Source organism: Berghia stephanieae, chromosome 1 (assembly GCF_034508935.2).
Source record: "Berghia stephanieae isolate SIO BIC M18660-M18661 chromosome 1, UCSD_Bste_1.3, whole genome shotgun sequence".
In the NCBI taxonomy this organism is placed as follows: Eukaryota; Metazoa; Mollusca; class Gastropoda; order Nudibranchia; family Aeolidiidae; genus Berghia; species Berghia stephanieae.
This window is the reverse complement of record NC_088360.1, coordinates 79,230,293-79,254,292: the sequence shown is the minus strand read 5'-3', so window position 1 is coordinate 79,254,292 and position 24,000 is coordinate 79,230,293. Positions and strand designations below refer to the sequence as shown.

Sequence of the window (24,000 nt, the reverse complement as noted above, 5' to 3'; positions counted from 1 at the left end):
TCGTAAAATTTGAAGCTAAAGAAGAAAATATTCAATATTTGACAGACTTCTAGAAAATAACCAAAAGAATAATAAAATAGTTGAAAGCATTTCCATTTTTCTATTCATTAAATTTTTTTTACAGTTAATTCATATCACAATGCCATTAGATTGTCAACAACACAAAGCCTGCCCACTGCCCACACCATCCTCAGTTCGCCGGCTGACTCTCAATCAGACGGTTAGCAATCGTGAACAGTTGCGTTGACCTGATGAATCAAGGAATATCGTCCATTGCAACTAAAATTACTCTTGATGACTTATTGAATAGAATGGGATAGAAATGTACGGTACAAAATAATGCACTAGAACTTTATTCCAGACCCTAAAAAAAAAAAGATGACGACCAACTAGATCTGAACAGGTTGTTAACAACAAAGAGGCACTTCTATGATTACAAATAATATATGATCTTAAGGCATTTTTAGTCTTTGGATATGATTTACAATGCTGTGAAATTTCTTAAATCTATCGCTCAAGAACTGAAGTTCTTGTTTTGTAAAAGTTTCGATTTTAAAATTAATTTTTGTCTTTTTTTATTCAATTTGGCAAAAATCTGCCGAAAATGTCTGTTTTCATTTTGAATGCCCTTTTCTCATTTTTTCATTTTAAAGTTCTTTCAAGTACCAAATGCAGTAAAAGATTATTTTTAGTATGTTAAAATTGGCTTGAATAATAATTATATTAGAGCCAAGCAACTTTTAGAAATAATTCCTGGCCAAAATAACAGTGTTATGGTCAAGCCATGATGTTAAGTCTGTTACTATTGATCCTAACTGGACTCGTCTTTCTATAAATATTTCACACCCAAGTCTTGTTTGTTTTTCTTTTCTTCTTTTTAAAAAATACACAACAGTGATGTCACCTGGAATTGTGATTTATTTAATTATTTATTTTTTGTTTGAGTCAATCAACACGTAGCCTTCATTAACTTATTGATGGAACGAAATTGAAGCCACTCAGCTCTTTGTTATTGTTTTTAGCCAGCCAGTACTGACCAATAGCCCAATCTTGTCATGAAAAACAAATGTTCGCTACACTATGTACTTTAAGATGTTATGGTCATCTACACTAAATATAACATTGACTGTTCTCCTTACAAAGCATATAACTCTCTGATGAATGAACCTGGTGAGTATCTGCCTCTCTTCTTTCATGACACCCCCCCCCCCCCTCTTTCCCCATCCCCAAACAGTCCTTATTCATCATGAGAATGATTGAACATGATACTACTTTCGAGACACAGTACAATAAATAAAGAAAAAAAAAGAAACTCACTTTCCTGAATCTTTGATTCTGTTCCCAACATCTCTGAACAAAACGTCATCCAGTTCTTTAATGTTCACTTTGAGACCTGGTATATCTTCTTCTGGCTCTGCCTCGTCTGAAACCAAAAAAAAACATAAATTGTGAACTGTCACCATTTCTAAAAACTAAAAAAAAGTAAAACTTGTCACTCAATAATATTTTTTTTTAATGCATATATAATGTAGCATAATGATCTTGAATTGAATCGGCACACTCTGTAGCAAAATATACAGGATTGTTTTCTTAACACATTTAATTTAAAAGAATAATGAGAAACATAGTATCACGGATAAAAATTATCAAGTTCAGATTGTATGAAATGAAAATGAATATATCAGTTTCTGAAAAGAACAAAATGTGTAATAGTGAATATTTTGAGTTTATATTCTTCAGCCAACAATAAAAACAATTTAGAAAGGTAATATAATACATGAAATCCAAACAGACAAGTGTAGATGTTTAACTTTCTCCTTACCGACCATTTTCAAAATGTTTACTAAACTGTCATACCAACCCAACACACAAATTGGATTTTTAAGCTCAAATTTAAAAGCAATAAGTACATGCTATACATAATTTTGTTGAGCAAAGCAAACACAACAAAACAGCATTATATCCTTGTAACGATAACAAGGATTTTTCTTCATATTTTGTGATTTATAAAACTAAATCTGTATAAGAAACTGTTGTTTGCATCGTAACGAATGTGCTGATTTTCCTACAGATGGTAAGGAGAGGGTCAATCTAATCAATAGCATTTACTTTAATAGCTTGCACAAAATAAATATGTCTAAAGGTGAGCACAATGGTGTAAAAAGAAAAAGTGAAATGTAAAGTAAGTAATATAATATTTGAAAAAAAAAAGGGAAAACCATGCAGGGATATCAATAGTGTGTGTTTTCAATATGATACATGTATAAGTGAGTGTACAAAACATCTGAAGTTTATCCATCTCTGACAGGACAAAGGAAGCCACATAAAATTCTTTCCCATGAAAATGACATCCAGGTGTTGCAGAAATGGAATTGAATCTTTGATCAATTGATCTATCTAATTCATACACACTGACTCCAATGGTTCTCTCTCTCTCTCTCTCTCTCTCTCTCTCTCTCTCTCTCTCTCTCTCTCTCTCTCTCTCTCTCTCTCTCTCTCTCTCTCTCTCTCTCTCATGTATATATGCACGCACACACACACACACACACACACACACACACAATATATATATATATCACCAGCATCTCTCTTTTCTGTTTTCTATACTCACAACTTTTAACTCAAAAAATATTAAAGGATCCATTTTTGGGGATGTAAATGATATAACGCACTATACAAGTATTCAACTTGTTTATAAGCTTAATTCAGAATAACAATATTAAGGGGGAAAAAATATCACTTCATAATATATCTAACTTGATTAAAATGAATAAAAGCGAGAAAGTAGATTTACCTTCTCCTTTCATAGATTCTCTGAGTCTAAGTTTTGCCTTGGCCAGGACATCCCTAGCCTTAGCAACCGCCAGTCTAATACTCTCCACCTCCAGCTCCTGGTCATGGATACTCTGTTATGATTCAAGTTTAAAAATCAAAATAAAAAGTAAATTTTACATGTGCACGATGATGACAAGAAAGAAAAGGTGTGCAGAAGTAGGCCTAATAGAATATTACCAATGCTATGAATATTTTACAAAATTAACTTTTTGATTTTTAAAATAGCAACAATGCCTTGATATCAAATTAATTACAATTAAATACTACCTATTAATGAATTTATGGGTAGTTAAAGAGCCAAAAACTTGCTTAAAATTAATTCTTACTTGAAATCAACATTTGATGGTAGAATTCTGACTGGGGTTCCGTTAACTTAATAATTTTCTTATATCATTAAATAATAAAAAATCTATTGTTTCCGCCATCCTTGATTTCTCATAGGTCTGAGCAATAGACCCGTGTTGTCCTCTAGATACGCCCTTTGCGGTCAAAACATGCATGATTATCCAATAAGCCTTGAAATCATCATTGTCATTGAAAAAAACAAAATACTTGAAAAGTCATATTTGTGGCATTTGATTCTTTAAATGAATTAAGTACAAGTTTAAGTAATAGAATTAAGTAGTCATAATATTACAAAATGATGGACTTGAATATACTAAAAATGAAAGAAAATATAAAACCGTGAAATAAAGTAAAATCTTGCTGCAGTAGTTTAAAATGACTGGAAAACAATTAAGGATGAGGGAAGGCCAATAATTTATAGTATAGATTTCATCTCTTGTATTAATGGTAAAAAAAATGAAGTGGGATTAACATGTTAGCAGCAGCTTCTAATGGTGTCACACTACTATGTTATGTCTATCCAGGACACAAACTCATTGCCACAATCGTGTACAGTCGCAAACCCGCCCAGAATCTTTGTCGCAATGCAACATTTAACTGGATGCTCTGTGGTTTCTTGCTCTTGACCACAACGGGTACATGTTGGACAGGTGGCAAGTCCTCACTGATGAAGGGAGTGCATCATGAGGCAGGTTCTTGACCAAAGTTGGTTCACTGCCACTTGCCACCCAATGTCTCCTCTTGCTGGTGGAAAAGCCTAGCAACTTCTCCCCCAGTTTCGAGTAGTCGATGTCCCCACCCCTCAAGAGAATGAATTCGTCCAAACCAACTGCCATCTCATACATGCAGCTCTGTCCAAAGGAATTCAGCATAAATCCAATGCTTTTAGAATGACTGGCATCATTAAAGTTAAAGAATCTTAGTATTCAGTACGAGAGACAAAAGAGGGAGAGAGATTTGCCGTGCTTGTGTGAACATTGATATATATCACCATTACCTGCAAAGTGATGTCAGTTCTTGCAAACCCTTCTGTGACAGCCTTGTCGTGTTCATTAATTCGTTTGTTGAGTTCACAGCAGGCGTAATTCAACTGTAGAAGATAACATATAATACAATTGTTTTTTTTTTTGGTTTTTTTTTTTGTTTCTAATTCATTGATTTTTCCATCATAATGTTTTAAATTTGTACAACATAATTTCCAAAACCAATTTGTCATAAGCCAAAATTATATTTAATTACATTGGGGTGGACGCAATAAAAGAGATTTTGTTTATTACAACAATATAAAAATGAGTTCTAGGTAACTCTCTTAACTTTTAAATTATACAACACAGGAATTCAGGCATCATCCCTCTGCTTAAGGGGAAATTATTTAAAAGGAACTTGACACTAATTAATAGGTTGTTTACTTAGCAAGACTTCCCTGCCAAAAAAATGATTTCTTATGCAAGCAGTACCAGATTAACAAAAAATCATACTAACTAATTCAGTTTTATCTCAATACTTGTTTTATCCTGGTGTGAATTAGTGTCAGACCTAGTTTAATGGTGCTTGAATGCAAAATTTACTTTCACTTTCGAGTCATTTCATCAATTAAAAAAGAAAGAAGGTATGCAATACAACGGACAGTTGACAGTTGAATGTGTCACTTTAAAAGTGTCATTATCTATATCAATGTTTCATTTTAACAAAAATCTTCACGTCATCATCCATTACTTGACAAATGTTGGTATATTTGGCGAAAAGAAATCAAATGTGCAAAATATATAGGAGATATTATTGATAAAAAACTTCAAAGGATGGAACAAAATAACTATGTATGTAAGAAAGCAAATTCTTTTTTATCTTTATCAAACAGAATCTATTAAACTGTCAAAACTAATTAAAAGGAAGAAGAAGAAGAGACAGCAGGAGCAAGGAGAGAAGGGAGAGGGAGAGAAGAGAAAGAGAAGGAGGAGAAGGTTGAAAAGGAGGAATAGGAGGCTGAGGACAAATGGAGGAGATAATAATAATAATAATAATAATAATAATAATAATAATAATAATAATAATAATAATAATAATAATAATAATAATAAATAATAATAAATACACATTTATATAGAGCTCATTCTCGTGTAAAACACAAGCTCTGGGCATTTTATAATATAAATATCAATTTTAAGTGAAAAAAAAAAAATAATAATAATAATTAATAGCCAAATCAAGGATTCATAGAGTCAATAAAAACAAATACAGTAAAAATGTGTCTTGAGATTCTTTTTAAAGGTAGGTAAAGACTTGCACTCCCTCAGACCACGTGGTAGTTCATTCCAAATCTTGGGGCCGAAACAAACAAAAGATCTATTACCAAATTTTGTTCTTGATCTTTTTTCCGAAATTTGCGTTTGGTCATTACATGATCTTAAAGTGTAATTTTCAAATTTACACATGGCCACGTGATCTGTGATATATGCCGGTGCTATACCAGTCAAACACTTATAAACAAGACACGCTGCTTTGTAATATGTGCGCTTTTCAATGGGCAACCAGTGGAAAGAGGCCAACAAAGGGGTTGCATGATCAAATTTTTTTTTGCCAAAAACTAATCTTGCTGCACTGTTTTGCAGTAGTTGTAATTGTTTAATAGAAGCCTGAGGCAAGTTGACAAGCAGGGAGTTACAATAATCTAGTTTCGAAAAAATGAGGGAAGCAACCAATGTTTTACATGTTCCAATTGCAATATACTGACGGATCGAACTGATTTTCTTCAATTGAAAGTATAAAGATTTAAGAGAGCAGAAATGTGAGCTGACATTCTCATTTCTGAATCAAAATAGACACCCAGATTTTTCACAGTCTTTGAAACTTTGATCTTTTCACCCCCAATCAACACCTCAAGACCATCATTCACTTTCAACTGCCCTCTATTTCCCACAATCATCACTTCAGTTTTTGACTCATTCATTTTCAACTTGTTTGCATCCATCCACTCTTTCACATCCGTCACACATTCTTCCACACGTTTCACAATATTTTCGAGATTTTTAGTTTTATCAGTAGCATAAAGTTGCGTATCATCTGACCAGTGATGACATTAGATAATGGAGAAGGATACAAAACAAAAAGAATTGGACCCAAAACAGAGCCTTGAGGAACACCAAAAGACAATGTATATTGACGAGAAAGTTTATCTAAAATCATAACCTGTTGCTTTCTGCCATCTAAATAAGATTCAAACCACTGCAAGACAGTCCCAGACAAGCCAAAAGTTATATTAAGTCGTTTAATGAGACTACCGTGATCAATAGTATCAAACGCCGCCAAAAGGTCTAACAATGTCAGAAGAGAAACAGAACCTTTATCTAAAACATCAAGCAAATCACTCGTAACACAGCACAGAGCAGTTTCTGTGCTGTGGTAAGAACGATAAGCTGACTGAAATTTTTCCCATAGATTGTTTTCATGGAGATGTTGTGAAAGACGTCTGAGTACAACTTTTTCAAGGATTTTAGAGAGAAATGGCAGATTTGAGATGGGACGGTAGTTACTAAGGTCATTTACATCGAGATTTTGCTTTTTTATGAGAGCCTTTACAATAGCATGTTTATAGATATCTGGGACATGTCCTGAGATAAGTGACTGATTTATAATATAAGTTATGCAAGGTATCAATTCAGGAAGACATAATTTCAAAATATTAGTTGGTAAAGGATCTAAATCACATGACTTCGAGGAAGATGAACAAATTATTTTAGACATCTCTTCTTCACTTGTTTCTTTAAAACAAGAGAATCCCTGTGAACCTGAAAAAGGGTAGAAATTTATATCTTCATTTTGCACGAGGTCCAAATTGTTCCGAATTTTCGATATTTTTCCCGAAAAGAAATCTGAAAATGCATCCGGCTGCTTTTCTACCGGGATATTAGTGGGTAGACACATGCCTTTTTCTTCCCCTAAAAGTTCCTTTGAAACAGAGAAAAATTCCTTAGTGTCCCTCACTGATGATAGTGCCGTGTTATAATAGTTTCTTTTTGCTCTTTTGCAGGTGGTTTTATACTTATGTTTTTTTTATATATATCAGCCGGTCAATCTCAAGGCCCGATTTTCTCCACAATGCCTCTGCATTCCTTTTTTCCCTTTTGGCAATTTTTTTCACTCTGGTTAAACCACGGAGACGGTTTCCTGGAATTTATCATTCTAGTTGTCTTTGGCGCATGCCTGTCGATGACGTTGCGCAGTACCTCGTCCGTTTTCTGTGCTGATGGTATATCCATTTTTCCTAGTTCCTCTGACAGATTATTTTTGAAAGAACTAATGCCTATTCTTTTAGTATCCCTAGACACTATCTTGACTTTCTTTGCTTTCTCTTTGATGCATTTGAGAGTTGCCAGAATCAGATGGTGGTCTGAAATTTCTTTTTTTTGATCAAGATTAAGAAGGAGTGGTGGTGGAAGAGAAGGAAATGAAGAATTTGAAAATTGTAAAAATTGTATTGTGGTGAAAAATATATTAAACAATGACTAACACACACAGTGTAATGTAAGTTAAATCTTTCTCACTTGTTTTTGTTTAGTGTCGTGTTCTTTTTCAGCCTGGGCAACAACATCCTCCAATCTAAAAAGAGAGAATACAGATTAATCTATGAGAGAAATGAAATAAATGATTATATAGTTGAATCTAAACACTTTCTTAACGATGGAGAACCCGATAGCTCAGCATTTTACAAGAAATTAGCTTATGGCATATCATTTTTTTCTTATTGAGCCTGTAGAATATCTTTATTGTCATAAGAAAACAATTATCATTTTGATTGAGGGTTGCTTTTCAAAGTTTATGAAATGTTCAAATGTTTACCGTTGAAATTCTCTATATCATTATAATTTTTATTCAATATATCACTTATTATTAGTGCAAGTGCTAGGCTTTGTACTCCAAGCTAATGAGCGTGAATTGAGAATGAAAGTAATAGTAGTCAGTTATGGTACTAATGATGATGATAATAATAATAATAATAATAATAATAATAATAATAATAATAATAATAATAATAATAATAATAATAATAATAATAATATAATAATAATATAATAATAATAATAATAATAATAATAATAATAATAATAATAATAATAATAATAATAATAATAATAATAATAAAGAGCATTTATAGATCGTAAAACCAAAACAAGGTTTTGCTCAATGCCCTACTGTGCTCTATGTTTATTGTCTAGGATTAAATTCAAAATGAGATTCTAATGATCCTTTCCTCCTGCATTTTTAAATGTTTCATCAAATAATTAACGAGTAACAATCTCTCTGTACAAAATGTAAAATTGTAGAAGGCAACATAATGAAATGTTACACATCTAATTACTTGTTCAATTCAGCCTCTCGTCGTTGTCGATCTTCCTCTGCTCTCTGTTCCTTGGCAGCTTCTAATTTCTTTTTCAATAATTCTGTTTTACTGTAGTCCCAGTTTTTCAAAATTTCTTGGACAGCCTCACTTGAAGCAATCTAAAAATGAAAATACAATTTACAAATAATAATGTGGTGACACATGAAATGTAAACATATAAGGAAAATTTTTTTTTAAAGCATGTCTGGTATGTATAGTAGTTGTCAAGCTTTTTTGAAACTGTACACACTTTCAACGTTTACTTATAAGCGTGTATAAGCCAGTTGTCACAGTGCACTAAAATTGCATCGATCTTTACTAGAAAATATAAAAGCACCAGTAGAGGAAATTTGTTTACCTATTTATAGCAAAACAGCATTTCACCGTGGGGTAATAAATAATTATGATGACAAAATCTGCTCATGGTGTATTCATTACATATATGAAGTTGTTTTTGTAGAGTGACTAAGTTGTGTTATGCTGGTATGATGTACACCCCCAAAACGTGGTACACCCTTTAGAAAAGTTGGTGCACCCTGGGGTTTACAATACACCCGGTGGAAAAGTTTGGCTCTAGTATAACTTTTATACATTTCTAAATCATTATCTAATTATCAATTAAGTTGTTTTAAAACAAATACATACCCACACACACACACACACACACACACAAACACACACATACACACACACATCACCAACCTCAGCAGGAGTTTGTCCATCTTGAGCATAGATTTTCGGATCAGCTCCATTTTCCAATAAAACCTTAGATTAGGAAATAAAAGATTTTTTTTTTTTAAATGTGTTCTGTTGATCAATTATTGACTTCAATATTTTAGCTTTTACTTGGACTACAATCCTTGGATAAGGCACTAACAAACGTTATCAAGTTATTCATCTAACAAGTTACATTTTAAAAAGGTATTCTTCTGCAAGGAATTTCAGTGCAAGGTAAAATGACTAAAAAAATATTAATTAAAAAATTGAGCTATTATATAGCCAATAAAATGCTTTACTAAGGGTCCCTGACCAACAGCATCACTTAACATGTACAACGAGACATGATGCCTGTTAGGCGATATTACAATTTTTTTCCAAGAGAGACAATGCTGAGAGAATGTGATGAAAGAGCCTTTTCAAGGACTCAAATATGTGCTGAGCAAGGCTCGAACCCAGGACCTTCTGATCAAAAGGGAAAGTTATACCACAAGACCACATAGCCGCACAAGAACTACTCATTTATTAAAGATAACATGGATGCAGACATGGAAAAATAGGATGGTTACCTCATCGTGTAGTACGAACTATTGCTAGGGCTAAAATCACAAAATAAAATAATAAAATAAATAATTGAGGATTTATCAAATGTTCTTAAAGTTCTTTATAATAATGAACAACAAAAGCCAGTTTTCTGAAAGAAGAAGAAGAAGAAGAAGAAGAAGAAGAAGAAGAAGAAGAAGAAGAAGAAGAAGAAGAAGAAGAAGAAGAAGAAGAAGAAGAAGAAGAAGAAGAAGAAGAAGAAGAGAGAAGAGAGAGAGGAGGAGGGAGGAGGAAGGAGAGAGGAAGGAGGAGAGGAGGAGGAGAAGGAAGAAGAAGAAGAAGAGAGAAGAAGAGAGAAGAAGAAGAAGAAGAAGAAGAAGAAGAAAGAAGAAGAAGAAGAAGAAGAAGAAGAAGAAGAAGAAGAAGAAGAAGAAGAAGAAGAAGAAGAAGAAGAGAAGAAGAAGAAGAAGAAGAAGAAGAAGAAGAAGAAGAAGAAGAAGAAGAAGAAGAAGAAGAAGAAGAAGAAGAAGAAGAAGAAGAAGAAGAAGAAGAAGAAGAAGAAGAAGAAGAAGAATTACGTTCCGTGTTTGGTATTTTTTTCTTCTTTGAAGCTGTTTTATTCATTTTTGTTTATTGCTTTTTACAGTCCACAGCTTCTAGAAGCTTTGTATCACTTTGATCAATGCAATAAAGAATGTTAATTTAGTAAATAAAAAGATAGTATTCTGAAGAAAGAATAACAAATATGAAAAAGGGCACCCATTCCTAATTATATAGTTAAATTCTTTATCTTTAAATGAATACACTTTAGAAAATAACTCATTTCTATATTTACCTGCGTTGCTTCAACATGACCTGCAAAAGCTGCTCTATACAATGGGGTCCGTTGAAATTGACCCTGTGAGTCTGGATTAGCACCCCTCTCCAACAGGAATAGAATGGCATCAGCATGTCCGCCATCTGAATAGTAAAACAAAACCAAATTTTACATCTTTAAAATAACACAGATCACAATTTTCTGCTCAGAAACGTAAATGGGGCAGATAGTTCTTAATGATGATCAAAGAGAGAAAAGAAGTAGAGATATTTAAAATAACAGGGGCAATTAATGTCGTAATATGTTTAAGTTGTGCACAATATCTAGCTGGTACAAAACCATCTGCCAGACTGAAAAAAGGTGGAGAAAGTAAGAGAAGAGAGAGAGAGAGAGAGAGAGAGAGAGAGAGAGAGAGAGAGAGAGAGAGAGAGAGAGAGAGAGAGAGAGAGAGAGAGAGAGAGAGAGAGAGAGGGAGGGAGAGAGAGAGAGAGAGAGAGAGAGAGAGAGAGAGAGAGAGAGAGAGAGAGAGAGTAATGAAAAGGTTTCCAACAAAAACCCATATATGCACAAGCATACATTGAGATGATGTACAAAAAGAGAGCATCTTTTTCTTTATTGACAATCTTCCTTTTAGATAAGGAGTCAGAAGGGCCAGACCAAAATCAAGTCATCTCAGTTAATGGCAAAGCAGTATACAGTAATGGAAGAGGACAACAGACATTGGGGTTAGAGAACCAAAGACTCTACAAATAGCTCGGGTCCACTAGTCGCAGTTGACATCATAACTGCAAGATAATAATAATTAGACTTTAAACATCAAACACTGAATATAAGTTGGAAAGAAGGTTAAAGTGTGCATTAAAGAGAGTTTAAAGAAATTGACTCCCAAATGGAAAGGAATATCTGTACCATCCTTTTCAAGGCAATGAGCATGGACAGCCCTGCCTATATTACAGAACTTTTAAATATCTATGTCCCTGAGAGAAATATTAGATCAAACAATGATCAAATAATCTTGTGAAAACTGAAAGGCATAGTAGAATCACTGAGTAACCATTTCACTGTAGCATAGCAACCCGTTTTTGGGCCGCCCCTACATCGCATGTCAGATACTCAGAAGGTAAGCTTGGCAACGTCTGCGAGCCAAATTTGGAGATAAAAATATAAAATGTCCAATCAAGTACCGGATTCCTTCATCTCAGATAAAAATATATATTGAGTGGATACGACTATTCTGTGACTTATCATAAGAGAATATCTTTCTTTCCCAACCTGCAAGTATTCAGAGAATGAGAATCTAACCAACAATATAAGGTTGTGCAGGCCTACTTAAAAGATTATTGTCGGTAACGGAAGCAATGAGAAATATCAATTTCCTATCTTCTCTATTTCTAAGACTTTCAAAAGATTTACTAATAACAGAATTGATGAAAGATAGAGGCCAAAGTTTAAATAGCTGTACAATTTCAACATCATCTTGGAATTTTTAGCATCACGTATGAAATGATCCAAAAACAAAATATCCAAGTTACAGGAACAACATATAGCCTACATCTAACCTTTTTTTTTTTTTTTGCAGAGACGAAAAGCGAACAGTATTTTAATTTCTAAGACATTTCCTTTTTTTTACCAAATAAATTGTCATGAATGTTAACTACATAAATATGAATGGCAGTTACTTGCTGCTTCTGACAAAGCAGTATTTCCATTTACATCTTCACAGTCCACTAAAGCCATCATATGTCTTGTTCTAAGAGAACGCCCAATGATGTCATTGCCAATTCCATTTTTGGTGTCCATATCAGAAATCTTTGTAAATAATAATAATAATAATAATAATAATAATAATAATAATAATAATAATAATAATAATAATAATAATAATAATAATAATAATAATAATAATAATAATAATAATAATAATAATAATAATAATAATAATAATAATAATAATAATAATAATAATAATAAAATAAAACAATAATAATAATAATAATAAAAATAATAATAATAATAATAATATAATAATAATAATAATAATAATAATAAATAATAATAATAATAATAATAATAATAATAAAGAGGGAGAAGTAGAGGAAGAGGAAATAATTGTCATGAAATGCATATCTTGGTATAAACATGAGAATATTAGCATAACATAAAATAATATATCATAGTACAGGTTTCTTAGGTCAATGACCTTCAAATACCCTGTGGAAAAAAAAAAAAAAGAAAGGTTCAGATCAAAAATTCCCAGACATGATCATGACTATGATCACCATTTACATCACAAACAATCAAAAATATATCAATTAAAAACTTATTCATCAAAGTTAGGTAGCCCCCCGTCAATTGCATTTTTTAAGTGATTTATACTTTTGGGGTCTTTGTTTATAAATTTCAAACTGTTCCAAGTAATATCTGTCCTTACAATAAAAAAAAAAGAATTGCTGAATAATTGTAGACGAATGTGTTATAACAATTTTGTATTGATCTTCGCAGGTAAATTTTACATGGAAGTACTTAAAAAGTGTTTTGTGTTCAAATTGATCAAAATGATGGACAATTTTGTATACTGTATAAGGTCACCCCTCCTTCTTTTGTATTTTAGAGATGGGAGGGCTTATTTTAACCTTTCCTTGTAAGAAATATTTTCAGAGTCGTTCAAAGGCGTTGTTGTCCGCCTTTGGACATTTTCTAACATAATACAATGATGATGATGATGATGATGATGATGATGATGATGATGATGATGATGATAATCATGATGATAATAATAATAGTAATAATAATAATAATAATAAGAAGAAGAAGAAGAAGAAGAAGAAGAAGAAGAAGAAGAAGAAGAAGAAGAAGAAGAAGAAGAGAGAAGAAGAAGAAGAAGAAGAAGAAGAAGAAGAAAGAAGAAGAAGAGAAGAAAGAAGAAGAAGAAGAAGAAGAAGAAGAAGAAGAAGAAGAGAAGAAGAAGAAGAAGAAGAAGAAGAGAAGAAGAAGAAGAAGAAGAGAAGAAGAAGAAGAAGAAGAAGAAGAAGAAGAAGAAGAAGAAGAAGAAGAAGAAGAAAGAAGAAGAAGAAGAAGAAGAAGAAGAGAAGAAGAAGAAGAAGAAGAAGAAGAAGAAGAAGAAGAGAAGAAGAAGAAGAAGAAGAAGAAGAAGAAGAAGAAGAAGAAGAAGAAGAGAAGAAGAAGAAGAAGAAGAAGGAAGAAGAAGAAGAAGAAGAGAAGAAAGAAGAAGAAGAGAGAAAGAAGAAGAAGAAGAAGAAGAGAAAGAAGAAGAAGAAGAAGAGAAGAAGAAGAAGAAGAGAAGAAGAAGAAGAAGAAGAAGAAGAAGAAGAAGAAGAAGAAAGAAGAGAAGAAGAAGAAGAAGAAGAAGAAGAGAAGAAGAAGAAGAAGAAGAAGAAGAAGAAGAAGGAAGAAGAAGAAGAAGAAGAAGAAAGAAGAAGAAGGAAGAAGAAGAAGAAGAAGAAGAAGAAGAAGAAGAAGAAGAAGAAGAAGAAAGAAGAAGAAGAAGAAGAGAGAAGAAGAAGAAGAAGAAGAAGAAGAAGAAGAAGAAGAAGAAAGAAGAAGAAGAAGAAGAAGAAGAAGAAGAAGAGAAGAAGAAGAAGGAAGAAGAAGAAGAAGAAGAAGAAGAGAAGGAAGAAGAAGAAAGAAGAAGAAGAAGAAGAAGAAGAAGAAGAAGAAGAAGAAGAAGAAGAAGAAGAAGAAGAAGAAGAAGAAGAAGAAGAAGAAGAAGAAGAAGAATAGTTCATTTCACATCAAAAGGATTTTATCTGTACTTACGTCAAAATTGAATTAATAAAAAGGAATAAATATAACGAGGATAAGGAAGAGAATGTAGATGTAGAGGAAAAGGATACATATGGCATAGAAGTAAATACAGGAGGAAAAGGAATAGGAAGATATGACAACAATCTGGATTAATCATATATTGAAACTTGAGAATATAAGAAGAAATTGAAGGTAAATTAACTTCTTGAAAAAATAGACGTTATTTTTCTGAGAAATTACCTCCTTTAATATGTCTTTCATAACATCAATGTCACCATCAAAGGCAGCCTCCAACATCTTTTTCCTTCTCTTAATTTCTTCTTGTTTTCTTTTTCTCTCTTCGTCTTCTTTTTGCTGTCTTCTTTCAGCTTCTTCTTGTTGCATTTTTACAATGTGAATAAAAGCCTTTAATGTAGAGAAAAGGCAACTTTTAAACAAAAATGTTATCAGTCTAAAACAACAGGTATTCAGTTTATTGTAAAGGCACAGTTTCTAACATTGATTATGGTAATTAAACAATCAGTACTTAGGACAGATTATATGCTGAGCAACAACTGCAATGCACCACTAAGTTTTGGTATCATTTTCGACACCATAATGCCCAGCATGAAAAATTAGGATATTGTGTGCTGGTCTGTTATAATATAATGTTGTTATATGATATTTAGACATTTGGATAATCTAGCCCTGACTTCTCGAACAAAATTATAAGTCAGTCAGTGTGCAAAACAAAGCAGTAACTATAATTTGGTGATGTAGTGATGATGTTACATTGCAAATGCTCTCTGTGACATTGATAATAATGATGTGAATAACACTTACATGAACTGTTGAGTCTTCAAATTTTATATGAAACGGAAAAAAAACAGAAAAAAATGTTGGATCATGCTTACCAAGCAGGTTTCTCCCTGTAAAATACAATCAAACAGAGAGATGATAGAAATCACTTATCAGGAGACAGACGAATGAGATAATGTGATAGTGGCGTTGTTAAGGTGAATAAATGTCTTGCATAAGGGTGGCATTGTGTTATAATAATGCTAGGTCATCAGCAAAGTCTAAATCATTTAGCTGGTTCATGAGTCGCCGTTGTATGCCATTTCTAGTATTTTCCAGGCTTCCTCTCAAAACAAAGTTGATGGCAAGAAGAAATAGAAAAGGAGACAGCAGGTATCCTTGTCTAATCCCTGTTTGGATTGGGAAAGTCTGTGAGGCGTTGTCGTGGATGATCTTACAGCTAGTGTCCTTGTAATGCTTTGCATAAGGTTCACCAGTATTTGGGGCATCCCGTAATGTCGAGTGATTTTCCATAATGACTGCCTGTTGAGACTATCAAACGCTTTCTCGTTGTCAATATAGGTAGAGAGGTGAGTTCCATTCATTGCTTTGCTCAGTGATTATTATGAGGGAGCAGAATTGGTCAGTGCATGGTCTATTTGACTTGAATCCTGCTTGTTCATCTCTGAGTTTAGGGTCAACAATTTCTTTCATTCTGTCGAGCAGGATTCTGCTGAAGACCTTCCCTGGTATTGGTAGGAGTGCTATCCCTCTATAGTTTTTACATTCTTCTAAATTTCCTTTCTTTGGTATTTTTACTATGAGACCTTCTTTCCAGTCTTTGGGGATTATTTCTGTTTCCCATATCGTTTCAAAGTGTGTAGTTGATTGGCGATTATATTTGGATTTGATTTCCATGCATCTGGTGGAATCGAATCTGGGTCTGCTGCTTTTTGGCATTTCAATTGTTTTAATGCTTTGATAATCTCTGTCTTGCTTGAGGGCTACAATTTATTGGTATGTCTTCTATTGCTTCTTGAATATTTAATGGTTTTTAAGCGTCAACTCTGTTGAGCATTTCACCAAAGTGTTCAACCCATCTTTGTTTTTGTTCTTCATTTGAGAGAAGGGGTTTTCCATCTTTTTGTTTGACTGTCTGGTCCACTTAACAACTAAGCTCGCCATTTTCAGTTTTTTCCCAATGCCATGCTTTCCCATAATTTCCTCCAATCCGGTGTTGTCATCACCAATCTTGGCGTCAAAATATATCTCCTCCTAAAACAAAATGCATATTTATGGACTCTCCGCTAATATGGTCAAATACATAAAATTCCTCTCACAATATAAGACAATCCAATATTCATACGACTCCAGAATGCTTGGTCACACATTAAAATACATTGATAGCATCACCTACCATGGAGTCCACATGAACATAAAATTGAAATGGGTTGCCCACATTCAACATATTGTTGCGAAAGCATACTAAATGCTCAGTTCTCTGCAAAGGACTATCCACCAATGTCTAAAGACCGTCAAATTGCAGACCTACATCACATTTGTTAGACTAGTATTAGAAAATACGAGTGCAGCTTAGAATCCCCACTCACAGACTGACATAAATATGGATGAGAAAGTCAAAAGAGCAGCAGTATCATTTGTGACATCGAAAGAACCATGCTGCATAGCATCTGCCCTTTTTTTAAAGTCTCAATTGGAGGCCCCTCAAGTGATGAAAAGAGGCCCGTGTTAAATTATCTAAAAAATCCATCAACAAGCCATCAGATTCCAAACAACATAAAAGGACAAAATATGTACAACCATTTACAATAACCAACACACATAAATTCAGTTTCCACCAGAAATGACCAAAATTGAAAATTTAGAAATATTCAACAGATCACTTTAAATATCCCACACATATATTTCATATTTATGTTAGTTTGTTTAATGAGGGATTTGTGAATTTTGCAGTGATGGGCCCATATGACCTTTTGCAAAAAATATGATTTGAAGACCTACTTTGCAGTTTTCACTTTGAATTATTTCATTTATAAAAATGGTATATTGGAGCTATTGCTTGGTATATAATACAGAATAGCAAATATATTTCAATCATTGTTTCTCTTCAGGTATGCCTACTCTTAAGAAAAAAAAGTTGAATGGTGTAATTGAAAAATCTTGTTTTGATGAGAATTTTAATTCTTTATCAATTAATATGACACGAAAGAAAGAAGTTTTCATTTAACCACTCATAGCTGATGGTTCAGCATAGGATTTATTCACTCATTTAACTTTTTAAAAATCAGCCTTTAATGTCTGGAAGACAAAAGGTCTGATATTTGACTGTCATCATGGCCCAGAAGGAGAAAATAAAATGATATTTTTTCAGTTTATAAAAAGCGAGACTATTCATTTCAATGTGTATTGTCAAAATAATGCAGCAAACTATCATAAAATTTTATGTATTCAAAAAATATTTGGCTTTGTATCTTGGTTTACTGACTTATCAATCTAGATTTTCAGAAAAACCTAAAACCTTTTTAAAAATTAAATATAAATCTTACAGATCATGTCATTTGGAGAGTAATATCAGCAAACCTCTTTTTCAAGCTTATCCATTAGCTCTTCATATTCTTCTTTTTCTTTCTTTTTCGTGTCCAACACTTTTTTTGCCCTGTATTGTCGGTATTTTGTCTGAATCTTTCTTGCAGCATCATCTTGTGGAGTCCATACCTTTGGCTTTTGAGTTTTTGCAACAGCAACTTTTGAAGTTGAAGCCTTTTTAGCTGTGGAAAGTTTAAGAGGGAAGTACAAATATGAAACCGATCCCTTGAACTTTCCAAAAAAAAAAAAAAGAAAAAAGAACAATGGCAAATTTCTTTAACCAATTGTTCGGTATCAGCTGTGCTTTAAAATAAATAAATCAATCAATAAATAAATAAATAAAAAAGGAAAAGCAAACAAATATATATAGTAAAATGGTATCCCAAGCCATTTAGATAAATATTTCCATTGAAAATTTCAGCTTATATTCTGGATAAATTGTGCTGTTTGTTTTGTAATTTTTTTTTTCGTTTTTCTTTACTACAAAATTATGACACTTTATTGGCAGTGGAAGTCTCTAAATGTATTAATATCAAAGATCTCGGCTATGTGGCCTAGTGGTATGACACTCGCTTTGGGATCGGAAGGTCCTGGGTTCGAGCCTCATGCTCGGCACATAGTTGAGTCCTTGGAAAAGGCTCTTTACTCACATTCTCTCACCGTACTCAAGTGTAAAATGAGTACCTGGTCATTAACAGCGTTGTCGTTGTCCAAAAATTGTAATATTGCCTAACAGGTGTCATGTCCCATCCTACATGTTAAATGTTGCTGTTGACCAGGGACCCCTTGTAAAGCGCTTTGAGCACATTTAGTGGATATTGCGCTATATAAAGCTCAATTTTTTAACATTTTTTTTTCTTTAAATCTTAATCAGTAACGATGCTACCAAGTTGGTTGTTCCATAAAAAAAAAGCTTCTTAAAAAATATAGCCCTTAAATTTTTATGACATAGTACTTATACCTTTATTAATATATTTCAGATTGTTGGTTTTTTTAAATCGTATACATATACTTTTTTAAACCTGTTTTTTTTTTCAACGTGGCAATTTGGACTCGAGTCTGAATAGTTTCTGTGGCTATTCAGACTCAAACTCCAATGTGTGTAGTGTGTGAAAAAGTATCTTGAACTTGTTTGTATGTGCAAACACAGGAGGGAGACAGAACGGGTAGTTGGCAAAGGTTGGAACTGTGGAACTGAAAGATAGCAGAAGAAGAGTTCAGAAGAAATTCTGTTTTACCCATATCAGACTGATACAGCTTATACTCTTACTTCGAACTGTCAAAGGATTGTTCTTTGTTTAACATTTTCAGATTTATTATTATTATTTTGTCCTTATTTTATTTGGACATCGTGGAAAAACGTTGAATTTAGACTGCAGTAACTCATTTCTATCTGGACTTCCAATTGATCAATAATTTTGTCTTTCTCATCAAATAAACTGTCATCTGCATTATTTGTGGCAGCAAATGTCAGGGCGATCCACAAAATTTGGCAAATTTCCCAAAATTGGCAAAATTTGTAAAATTTTTGTAAAAAAAAACAAAAACAAAACAAAACAAAATAACGAAAAACAGGTGTGAAACTTTTCTGGAAGTCTGTGGCAGATCATGTTCCAGCTCTTGCCTCCTTGGCGTCCCAGTATGCCTTCTCAACATGCTCGTCAGCTGATGCTGAACGAAGTTTTTCTTTTATATAATCTTGGTTTGTCTTCTAGAATAAGGCATAGACTCACAGAAGACAACATCAAAGGACTAGTTTTCCTTTACTACAATACGTTCAGTGATCCTCTTTTTTTTTTGAGTAGAAAGGAAAACTAGGCCTTTAACGAGTCTGAGAGAAAGTGTACGTTTGAGATAGTCTGTAGGTGTGAAAGTTTGATCAAACTGATACTGTGAATGAGAGGGAGTAGGCCCTATGTGCGACTTAGTTGAATGTTCGCCAGTGTAAGTGTTCTATTCCACAGTATGTGTCTGTGTGTATTTTGTGTGTGAGGGTGTGATTGTCTGTATGTTTGGGCGCGTTACAGTGCAGAAAATAATAAATGTAACCTCCTTTAAGTGTAATAAAATGTCTTTTATATTTATTTTTCCATATAGTGTGTTAATTTTTTCCGGGAGGCTTAGATCTCCTCGGCAATTTTTTTGGCAAATTTCTTGTCAAATTTTGGTCTTTTTGGCAAATTTGTGGGCAAATTTTGGGAAGTTTTTGGGCAAATGTTGGCAATCTTTAGGCCCCAACTTGACAAAAAATGCAGATGACAGAATAAAGCAGAATTAAACTGCTTGTTAATAGTTAATAATATTATAACATTATTATTTCATATGCAATTGTATGTAATTGTCAATAACTAGAATAAATTCGAAATTTACTGCCGGGGGAGGAGACTATTCAGATTCGAGTCCAAAAAACTTATTGATTGCACATGCACATTGGAGTTTGAGTCCGAATAGCCACGGGAGACTATTCAGAATCAAGTCCGAATAGCCGCAGCTTTTAAACAAATTATTATTATTTGTTCCAACCTCTTTAAGTTTAAGCTGAATTTTATCTTGGTCTTTTGTGGTGAGGCCTTCGAAAGCTCCGCTCGCTAGCATTTTAAAATCTCTGTCTAGAACAAACCTTGATAGATTGGTGAACGTTTAAACTTTCCAAATAAGACCATTGTTTTGGTTTTCGCCAACATTGGGAGATCTTCCGAAATCTCCTCGTGCTATAGCATTTCTTTTAATTTGTATTTTCATCGTGTATCTTTTGTCATGCGTTTATCATCTAATTCAATTTATCGATACATAGTAGCATTTTCTTTACAATATAACAATGTTGTTGGTGTTATGCATTAGTTAGAATTAATACTAGACGTCTAGATTCTCTAAATCAAATGTTATTGTTATTACTACGACTATGCGGTTACTGTTACCATTACCATTTGTACTGGTTGCTGCTTTAGACTTAGAATTTCGAGATGCAACACCAAGCGTTTTGGAAGAAGTGGATTTAGCAGGCGCTTTTGACGCGGCAGGCTTCACGGGCCCGGCTGGTTTCTTTGGTGGCATGTCTAAAGTATACTTTTTTTTTTTTAATGTCTAAAGTATACACAACCGCAACCTCTCTTCAATTATTTTTTGCAGGAGCCTGCCAATGTAAACAAAGGAGGAAGACGCTGACTGATTGGTCTTTCTCGCTCAAGACATAATCTAACTTTTTTTAAATTATTTTTTGAATTAACATTGTTAACGCTTATTTGAGGACATGTTTAATAATTTCAACAACAGCCTGCTAGATTTTAAATGAAGTATTATGAGGATATCGGTCGTATACCAAGGGGAACCATGGCAACGATTTAAGATTCGATGATTACCCTTAGAATTAATTTTTGTTTCGTTACGTTGTAATTCAGGGTTGCCAATTGCCACTCTTCAGTGCTCAGAAACCACCTTTTTGATTAGGAGGGTGCAAGGAGTTTATAGATGTGTGCGGTTAGACTAAGGGAGTTAATTTTTGACAAATTACAGGGTTTAGTCCCTTGATTGAAGCATAGATTTCTTCAAAATGGCGACGAATCCATTTAACACAATGGACACTGTATCGAAAAAAAGCTACAAAGGAAAAATTGAATGCGTGAAAGACATTGATCCCTACGACATAAAATCAGAAAACTGGACAAAGACTTATCAAGACTTATCCTCCAATCACGTACCATCATATCCCTATCTATCTATCTATCTATCTATCTATCTATCTATCTATCTATCTATCTATCTATCTATCTATCTATCTATCTATCTATCTATCTATCTATCTATCTATCTATCTATCTATCTATCTACTATCTATCTATCTATCTATCTATCTATCTATCTATCTATCTATCTATCTATCTATCTATCTATCTATCATCTATCTATCTATCTATCTATCTATCTATCTATCTATCTATCTATCTATCTATCTATCTATCTATCTATCTATCTATCTATCTATCTATCTATCTATCTATCTATCTATCTATCTATCTATCTATCTATCTATCTATCTATCTATCTATCTATCTATCTATTCTATCTATCTATCTATCTATCTATCTATCTATCTACTATCTATCTATCTATCTATCTATCTATCTATCTATCTTATCTATCTATCTATCTATCTATCTATCTATCTATCTATCTATCTATCTATCTATCTATCTATCTATCTATCTATCTTACTATCTATCTATCTATCTATCTATCTATCTATCTATCTATCTATCTATCTATCTATCTATCTATCTATCTATCTATCCCATCTATCTATCTATCTATCTATCTATCTATCTATCTATCTATCTATCTATCTATCTATCTATACTATCTATCTATCTATCTATCTATCTATCTATCTATCTATCTATCTATCTATCTATCTATCTATCTATCTATCTATCTATCTATCTATCTATCTATCTATCTATCTATCTATCTATCTATCTATCTATCTATCTATCTATCTATCTATCTATCTATCTATCTATCTATCTATCTATCTATCTATCTATCTATCTATCTATCTATCTATCTATCTATCTATCTATCTATCTATCTATCTATCTATCTATCTATCTATCTATCTATCTATCTATCTATCTATCTATCTATCTATCTATCTATCTATCTATCTATCTATCTATCTATCTATCTATCTATCTATCTATCTATCTATCTATCTATCTATCTATCTATCTATCTATCTATCTATCTATCTATCTATCTATCTATCTATCTATCTATCTATCTATCTATCTATCTATCTATCTTCTATCTATCTATCTATCTATCTATCTATCTATCTATCATCTCACTATCTACTATCTATCTATCTATCTATCTATCTATCTATCTATCTATCTATCTATCTATCTATCTATCTATCTATCTATCTATCTATTCTATCTATCTATCTATCTATCTCACAGTGTTCAAAAGCGATCTTTTAGTTCAGCCCGCTTTACCCTGCTTCACAATGCATACTGTCACGCTTCACCGATTTCTGCTATTCAGTCAGAGCCTTTGTGACTATTGAAATTATCAACTTTGTTATGGTTTTTAAACCTGTTTTTAACTATTTTAAAAATGTTATTTATAAATACAAAGTGATTACTTAGAAAAAGGAGAAGATGATCTTTATTCTGATATAATTTTATTAATAATAAGATGTATATAATTTTCACACGAAGCATTAACTTTCAGAGTATTTTTGAAAAAAAATTCACTCAAACATGCATAATAAACTCTTAATTATCTAAAAATTTAAACGACCAAAGTTTTAAAAAAATTCACTAATTAAAAGTCAAAGACTATTTCTAATTAGTCACAAAATTTCACATGTGCCGGAAATTTGGTTATTTCACTATTCCGTCAGATATTTGAACCCTCCCATTCAACATTCGATGGTCTTGAGGATTCAATATGCAATCTCTCTTGTATTACAACTCCAGATTACAGAATATAGTTAGAATGACATCAAACATACTTTAATATTATATATTCACTTTCTTTAAAAAGCAGATACCCAGCACTTTCTCTGTGTTTACAGAAAATTGAATTCATTTTATTTTAAAAGTCATTGTGAAAACTAGTAGAGTCCATTAATGCGTCCAAACCCATTTATAAATTAGATATTAAGTAATTTGCGTATTGAGTAATTTGCGTGTCAATGCATGTGTGTGTTTATATGTGTGTGTGTGTGTGTTTGTGTTAGAGATGGGGAGTTGCTAGTGTGTGTTGGTATGTGTATGGATCTGTTTAGGTATGAGAAAGAACAAAAAGATTTGTGGTGGAGGATGTAGCTATTGAACGGAGGATAGTTGGAGGGAGAAAGGGATAAGTAGAAAAGAGAAAAAAAGGGGATTGAGAAAGCAACATATAACTCAAAATATACAAATAACAGCTCTATTTTTAGAGGAAGTTTAACCACGTAATATGTCAAATGTTTTAAGATGTTTAAGTATTATTTTGTTTGATTCATCAAATTTTCATTTCTCTCTAACTTTCTTTTTTTGGGGGGCACATACGACATGATATCAGGAGAAACCTGCAGGAGGTTACTTTTTATTATTGTTTTTAATTGAGATGATTATGTTCTCATTGATTGTGTTCTCTTTTCAATTTTTGAAATTGTTGAATGTAACAATTCACCTCCTTGTTCTCCTAAAAAGACCTAGACCAAAAGTAT

General features: G+C 32.7%; 1 protein-coding gene across 2 annotated transcripts in view; it reads right to left on the bottom strand.

Moving 5' to 3' along the window:
- LOC144958263 (IQ motif and ankyrin repeat domain-containing protein 1-like) overlaps nucleotides 1-21,200 on the bottom strand; it is a 34,562-nt gene extending 13,362 nt beyond the window's left edge. Inside the window, exons 1-11 of one of the 2 annotated variants that reach the window (XM_078890124.1) lie at nucleotides 20,307-21,200; nucleotides 17,778-17,965; nucleotides 14,640-14,804; nucleotides 12,314-12,443; nucleotides 10,653-10,777; nucleotides 9,260-9,322; nucleotides 8,537-8,676; nucleotides 7,722-7,776; nucleotides 4,178-4,270; nucleotides 2,795-2,906; nucleotides 1,318-1,423 (exon numbers count right to left, since the gene is read on the bottom strand). In XM_078890124.1, the coding sequence (XP_078746250.1) occupies nucleotides 1,318-1,423; nucleotides 2,795-2,906; nucleotides 4,178-4,270; nucleotides 7,722-7,776; nucleotides 8,537-8,676; nucleotides 9,260-9,322; nucleotides 10,653-10,777; nucleotides 12,314-12,443; nucleotides 14,640-14,804; nucleotides 17,778-17,798 (1,010 nt within the window). In that variant the 5' untranslated portion in view covers nucleotides 17,799-17,965; nucleotides 20,307-21,200. The remainder of the gene's footprint in view (nucleotides 1-1,317; nucleotides 1,424-2,794; nucleotides 2,907-4,177; nucleotides 4,271-7,721; nucleotides 7,777-8,536; nucleotides 8,677-9,259; nucleotides 9,323-10,652; nucleotides 10,778-12,313; nucleotides 12,444-14,639; nucleotides 14,805-17,777; nucleotides 17,966-20,306) is intronic. The other variant, XM_078890113.1, reaches the window with a different exon arrangement.
- Nucleotides 21,201-24,000: the final 2,800 nt, after the last annotated feature.